Source organism: Montipora foliosa, chromosome 9 (genome assembly GCF_036669935.1).
Source record: "Montipora foliosa isolate CH-2021 chromosome 9, ASM3666993v2, whole genome shotgun sequence".
Taxonomy (NCBI): domain Eukaryota; kingdom Metazoa; phylum Cnidaria; class Anthozoa; order Scleractinia; family Acroporidae; genus Montipora; species Montipora foliosa.
In genome coordinates, this window is record NC_090877.1 from 37,405,392 (window position 1) to 37,412,914 (window position 7,523).

Here is a 7,523-nt window from a genome sequence, read left to right on the forward strand (position 1 = left end):
ATTTATCGGCTATTTCTTGGCAATAATTAGAAAGCATGTCTTTGTTGACTTTTACCTTTTCAGGTGCTAGTGGGTAGTCATTATGCAAATCATGTAGTTCTTTTGGATATGCTAGGTCTACTTCTAATATTGATCCTTTTTTGCTGTTCTCGCTGTATTTAGACAACTTTATGTTGTTGATTTGCTTTTCTGTCATCCATCTGAATCCACCAGTTGGTAGGTATTGTGACATAGCCCATCCATACAGATTGTTAGCATCAAGATACATGATATACTTTGAGGGCGCCTTCTCATCATATGTTTTCATGTATTTATTGTTTGCTTTTCCATACCGGTTGGCAATGTAACTTATTCCACCACGCATGCCCTTTTCGATGAATTGAAACATATCAATGTCAGTCATAAGCTCCAATTTAATGTCAGTCATCTTTAACATAGCATCCCAGGAAAGCCCTGGAGACGTGAAATAATGACAGGGGTCTAGTTTGTAGTATTGCAGACAGGTCTTTCGAAAGTTTTCGAATACATCTGCTAACAGAAGTATGTCGGATTTAAGATATAAGTCATGGTACTCGCCCATATTTTTCAGATTGAAAGTGTTCCATACATTTTTAGCATGTTTGTATTGATCATCTGTTATATCCTCATCATTTAATATACTGTAAAATTCTTCTTTTGGTGGTAGCTTTTCATTGAATTTATCAAAGCTATCCATGAAGTCGTATGGATATACTCCTTTTTGAGACATTAAATCAAGCTCTTTACCTTTGAATTTTCGAGAAGTATATATTAATGCTTCTTTTGGTAGGTTGCTCACCAGTTTGTCAAGACTTGAGCTCATAAATTGAAAACTGTCAATAAAGGTCAGATGATTACCAAGCATGAAAGCCATATACTTTTCCATGTTATTAGGAATTGCATTTATATTCATTTGACACTTTTCGCCTTTCTTATTCGCGTATGTATGCTTTTTCACTATTTCACCGATCTCTTGCATTATAAAATGACTGTCATACCCACGGAGATTGTGAAACATGACTGGTATTTTCTCAGTTATTCGAAAGTTAAGATTGCAATCTTGGTGAGCTGATCCTCTGTATTTACCTGTGATATGGCAATGGTCTCTGACTCTCACATCATTTTCATTGTATTTTTTGTTGCAGATATGACATTCATCAGCTTTTTGAAATTCTTTTTCATCATCTTCAGTCATTCTCAATGGTTTATTGAAATGTTTTTTCATAATCTTCTTGCAGTATTTGACTTCATCCAGCATGGCTTCCATAAATTTGTAAACAGCTTTTTCACCTCTATAAATTTGTACTGGTTTTGTGTATTTATCATCATAACAACACACAACCTTATATCCATAACCACAGTCTGTGTGTCTCTGATAAGCCTCAGTGTATGATTTATCATCATTAGGTTGGCATCCATGTATTTTTTCAGTTATGGCTTCGAAATCTGCATATATTACAAATGGAACTGGTAGTTGTTTATGGAAATTATTGAATTTTAGTATGTTATCATCTTTTGTTGGCATTTTAATTGCTTGTGCTCCATTTAATTGGATACAGTTTTCCTTATGATTATTCAACACTCTTTCAGAAGTGAAATGCTGAAGACAATACATGCAAAAATGTTTTCTCTTTTCATGCTTTGTTATATCATACATGAACTTGTTGAAATCTTTGATTAATACATAGTGCTTGTTTTCATTTTCTGTTATAAGAAGCAGATTCATGCAATCTTCATACTTTTCTTTTGACACATAAATGGATATTTTTGTTTGTTTTCATAACCGAAAACATTGATGTTAATTTCATTCTGCTTTTCTATTTTGTTGTACTGTTTGGTAGTCACTGGAAATTCAATTCCTGAATAATTCAAATTTTCAATGAACGCTTTATCTGATTTTTTTATTCTTTGAGGATCTTTGTCTTGGGGATTAAGATGTCTTATGTGGCACCACCTGAAGCATTCATTATCCTCATTTTTCATATTAATCAATCCTTTTGCACTGTGTTTGAGTTTATTTGGTAGTTTTATATAAGAAGATCCTTTCATTGGTTCATATTTCACTACATTGAGATAATGATTGTCAACAGATTGAACAGTCCAACCAGATCCCTCTGAAATCCAAACTGCAATCTTGTTTAGTATGACTTGTTTCGACAAAGACAAAGCCAGTTCGATTTGTGTGTCATTTGTTATTGTTTGTGGTTGACTGTTAAAATAAGCCGTTTTGATGATTTTTTCTTCTCGCCCTGTTTGCTTTTCAAATGTTACTCTAAGTGTTTCAATAAATTTCAGACCTTTCATTGATTTCAATATTTTTTCGATATGGATGGCAACAGCCTTTCTTGTATTTTGCAGTTGCATAAGTGGGTCTTTGCTGTTTTTAATGTTGATTTCATAAGACTTTGTAAACCCTTTTAAAGCTTTGTTCGTTTCTTGTATTATGGTCCTAGGCAATGGAATTGGTTGTTTGGTTCTAGGCGCTGGCACTGGTTTTTTGGTTCTTGGTGCTGGTACTGGTTTGTATCCATCTCGGAACTCTAATGGTGGAAGAATTATGTTTTCTTCATAATTTTGAACCATTTGCTGCACACTCTTTCTTGGTTTTGGGATCGGTCTTGTTTTAGTCCTTGGTGCGGGCACTGGTTGCGTATTTTGTTTTATAATCAATTTTATTAATTCTGATTTACTCAGTTTCTCAAGATCACTCTTGTTCATACTATAAGTTGAGATATTACTTTGCATAATATTCATCATAATATAACTATAGATAATAATTCTTTAAATAAAAATATGGTGCGTTTATAGTTCAACACATTCGGGAAGTGTGTATTTAACTTTTTAAAAGAGAAGTGATATGAATCAATTAATTGCTATTTTCATGTTTATCATAAATATAACCCGTATTATATGTAAATGAATTTTTGAAATGTTTCTTTGTTTTTAAATGGCAATGTTTGCCAGCGAGAGTGTAGTTTCTACCATTGTTGCATATTTGACAGTACCATTCTTTATGCAACATGTAGTCGGTTTTTATTTTTCTTCTTTCTTCATCAGTATAAAATCTTGGGCGGCCAACTGTTCTTTTTTCTTCCATATAATGTAACTATATATTTTATTTATATTTTCTTGCACCATTTTATGTGGAGCCAAAAAATTGCGATATCTTTTGAATTCTCTGAATAAAAAAGACATTTTACGGTCTGCAATTCTGAACACTCTTTCAATTTCTTCTTTTGGTATCCCAAGATCAAACGCTGATTGGATAATCACCATCTCTTTTGTTCTCACAAAATGCATGTACTGTGCGTTTTTCGCAATAATATCACAAATTTCTTCTGCAACTAACTTTCTCAAACATAAGGTTTTTACTACTTCCGTTCCTCTGAACATATACTTATAACTCACACAAATATTCAAAAGGAAGATGAAAAATCACTCCGTCTTCATTTTTTGTTTGTATTATCCATGGATACATTTTTCGTGCATACTTACGCATTGCTGCCCAAGATATTCTTTCACTCATCGCCTTCCAATCTATTTTGTATTCTGGGTATCTTTCTTTTAGCACGTTTTCTATGTCATTTTCTTTGATGTCATTCAATAAATAATACCAAATGATCAACTTGTATTTTTGTCTGTCCGAATATCTTTTCATATACCGTATGTTTTTTATTTCTTATGAACCCAACCATTCTAGACATTTTGACGTATCACCACAATCAGGATGAAAATCGAAAAATTTTCCACCCTTGTGTAAATGAAGTCTGTAACGACCTTTTGAATTTAACACCAAGTTGGCTTTTATCTCTTTGCCATCAATCATTTTTAACACGTCTTTGCAATTGATTAGGTGAAAAGCAAAACGGCGTAATTTCTTATCTCGCAATAAACGAAGAATGAAATCGTTGTAATTTTTTTTCATATACTATATCTTTGTATTTTGTTTTTATACAGATTCATCACTGTCTTGTGACGACTCAGATTCTTGCGAACTTGAGCAGCTTTCTTCAGATATACTTTCTTGCGATGGCGTCCAATCGGAATCTGAACCAGAGTCTTGATCGCTCTCATAATAGAAACCAAACTTTTCTTCATTTTCAAACTTGTCCATATAATATAAGTATATATATTTATTTTTTATAAGTATTTATGCGCGTTTGTTTCACCACAATTCATATGTTTTCAATGTCTTTCAATGGTACCCAACTGTTGAATTCATCACTGTATCCCTTCCATTTCACTAGAGCTTGTTTCTTTTTATAGTCCCTCCGAATTACTTTGTCAATACGGAAAATATCCTGCTTTGCTTTTAATAATTCAGGTTCATAAAAACTCCCTTGGATGTCTTCACCTCTGAGATCTTTTAGTTTGTATGTTATTGGATTAGTATATTGGATCTTATCAACTGTGAACACTTCTTCTGTCCAATTTGGTGTGTAACCCTTGTCGAACACATTCCGTTTATACTTAGATATTCGAACCTTATCACCAACCTTGAATTTTGGTTTTTGTTTCGATGTTTCTGTATCACCATATAGATTGAAGTAAACTATACCTTCATTCCTCTTATTAGATGCTTCTGCAGGTGTCATCTTTATGCTTGAATGTTTTGTGTTGTTGTACTGTTTTACCAGTTTGGGTAGCATGACGAGATACATTGTATTACCTTGAACTGTGAACTGCTTCCACATTTTGGATTTAATTGTTCTATTCCACCTTTCAACCACCGAGGATTTCTCTTCATTTTCAGTGGAGTACATATGTATCCCATTTTTCTCTAATAAGTCTTTCAAGTGTTTGTTATAAAACTCTTTACCCTTATCAACCCATAAATATTGTGGTCTTCTGCCTTCCTGAATATTGTTTTAAATGCTTCAGTGACAGATTCGCCTTTCTTATCCTTCAATGAGACAATCCAACCGTATTTGCTGAAAACATCAATAACCATTAGAAGATACCGATAACCTTTATTCCATTTGCTGAATTTTTGCATTTCAACTAGATCACTTGCCCATATTTCATCAATATGATTTACGATTACACGCCGCCGAGTAAAGTTGCGTCTTATAGATGCATGTAATTCATCTGCTAATTTTTCTTGCCAGTTACCCGACGGCTTTTTCCGTTTTTTGAAACTCCAAGACCTAGTTTCTGCTTTGTATTGATAACATTTCTTGCCAACCAATGCCCCCATTGTCTTTCATTATACGGTACGTTGTCTAAAGCTTGAACCATTTTCCTATCTGCTTTGTTTTTACATTTCCTATCATCCTTGCAGACGGAATAATCAACATCGTGTTGCATTGCTATTGCATCAGTTTTTCCAGTGGGCATATCATATATTTCCAATATTGACCAGTTTTTGGGTCATACTTCAGTTGATTTTCTAAATCATTATAAGGTCCGGTGTAATGATGCCCAGGAAGTGTCCATCCGCCTTTTGGTTTCGGTAATTTACCAATAGCTTTGTGAATGTCAACAGCACCGCCATCAAGATCTTTTCTGTTTGTTGTGTATTTTTATTCGGTCTTATTTTTGTTGACAATTGATCGAGAGCTTCAGATCCAACTTTATGAAGTAGAGGGTTCATTTTTCTCAAACCATAATCGATTGCTTTTTTCTGCAATTTTGGGTCTCTCATCAATTCGGAACCATAATATCTACCCATTTCGACGGCTTTTTTGCCAAGATAAGGTACTCCTTTAGTTAAAAATAATTCTGTTCCAGTATTAGCAATATCGCTGAGTAAGCCCGCTCCCAACGGGCTGTTTAGTTTCCCTGTTTTTAACAAATTTGGTCTTTGTAATACCACATTCAGCACAAGTGCAAAAGAACATTAGTCTACCATTTTTGGCTGTTTTGTAACCTGAAGGTTCAACACATTCAGTCACTTTCTTTTGTTTAACACAATATGATTTCATAATACATATAAGTTAGATATTTCTGAAATAATATTCGATAAATCTCTCATTTTTCATTGTATCATTTATGTCGAATACTTGTAATAAATCATAATACGAATTACCCTTATTCATTTCATTCAGAAAGTATAAACAGAAATACCCACAAGTTGTTGTTTGTATGTTTTGTATCTGATTGTTTTGATGTAACAAAGTCAGATTTTTCTTTTTGGCGTGATTTACAATCTCTTGAAAAGGTGGCATACCAAACGAATCAAAATAATTTATTACATTATCCTTAACATAAGTGGCTACCCAGTGAGATCCTGACATATAAGCTGGTTCCAGATTGTAAATAAATAACGCCTGTTTATGGTTATGTGGAACTTTTTCATCTCTTGACAGTACATCATTGATTGGAATGTTTAAATATTTACACCATTTTTTCAGATCGTGATTGGACATAGGTATGTTTTTTGTGAAATTTTGGTTTCACAATATTGCCCCCAAAATGGGTATGCCATTGAATGGACTGTTTTTTCCCAATAGTAACCCTTTCCTTTTTTGGTTGAGGATGTTTTTTTTTTCTACCATTACCAGTCACATATGGCGGATAACTATAAAATGGAGGGGGCATTCCCATTCTAGGTGCACCTGTACCATCCTTTTTCGACGAAGGTGGTCTACCTACCCTAGGTGCTCCTCTTCCCGTTAGCTTTTTGACAAGATTCAAAGCCAAAGGAATTCCAATGCTAGCTAACAGAGTTCCTAGAAATCCACCTGATTGTGTTTTAGTCGGTGTTATTTTAACGCCAGATCCTGTTTGAGCCGCATTCATTATGTCTCTTTGCTGTTTGGTGGTAAACATATTCAGATATGGCATCAGTTGATTGATTGCATTGAAAGGTATCATCATGGGTAATGGCATAGCACCACCTTTTTGACCAGATCCTAACAATTTTTTAGCTCCGGCTTCTGCTAACCACCAAGAGCACTCAACCCAAGGGTTTACCAATTGCTGGTAATGCTCTCATACCAAGTGACAATACGGTGCTCAAAAGACTTCCGCCTACTTGTTTTCTGATATTGGTCTGAGCAAGCTTAATGTCCATTCCTTTGTTCAATTGTCGATTTTTTTGCAATCGTTTTTTCACCATTGCTGGAACATAAAGAGTGTCGTTTCCATTAAGAGAATCATTTGTCAGTCTTAGAACAATTGTTTCCCTTTTATGGTAAGCATCACTCAGATTCTTTTTTGATTATCTGAAAGTCTTACGTTGATTTCATGAAGTTTAGTCATATAATATAGTTATATAATTCCGATTGTAAATAAAATAGGAGTCATTCACTTGATTTCATATTACTGTTTCAGTTGCGGGCTTAAACTATCACCAATCATTACCCACCTTGTCAATAACAACCGACTCTTCGTACAATACAACTGCATGGACATTGAAATCTGCTGCACTATTGGCACTTATTTTAATACCTGAAAATCACTGTTTAGGGTCTCTTGTTACGTTCTCTGCCTGATATGACAGATCGAAATAGATTAGTGGATCACAGGCTGTTATAATTAGCAAGATTCAACTGGGTTCCGGT

The 7,523-nt window shown here is 34.2% G+C and overlaps 3 protein-coding genes across 3 annotated transcripts in view; 2 read left to right on the top strand and 1 right to left on the bottom strand.

Moving 5' to 3' along the window:
- Positions 1–841, bottom strand: part of LOC137970452 (uncharacterized) — a 1,013-nt gene extending 172 nt beyond the window's left edge. Inside the window, exon 1 of the mRNA XM_068816970.1 lies at positions 56–841. Within this exon, the coding sequence (XP_068673071.1) occupies positions 56–841 (786 nt within the window). The remainder of the gene's footprint in view (positions 1–55) is intronic.
- The window catches only part of LOC137971024 (uncharacterized), a 169,869-nt gene that overhangs the window by 96,422 nt on the left and 65,924 nt on the right, over positions 1–7,523 (top strand). The window lies entirely within an intron of this gene.
- Positions 6,761–7,523, top strand: part of LOC137970453 (adhesion G-protein coupled receptor D1-like) — a 26,739-nt gene continuing 25,976 nt past the window's right edge. Inside the window, exon 1 of the mRNA XM_068816971.1 lies at positions 6,761–6,781. Within this exon, the coding sequence (XP_068673072.1) occupies positions 6,761–6,781 (21 nt within the window). The remainder of the gene's footprint in view (positions 6,782–7,523) is intronic.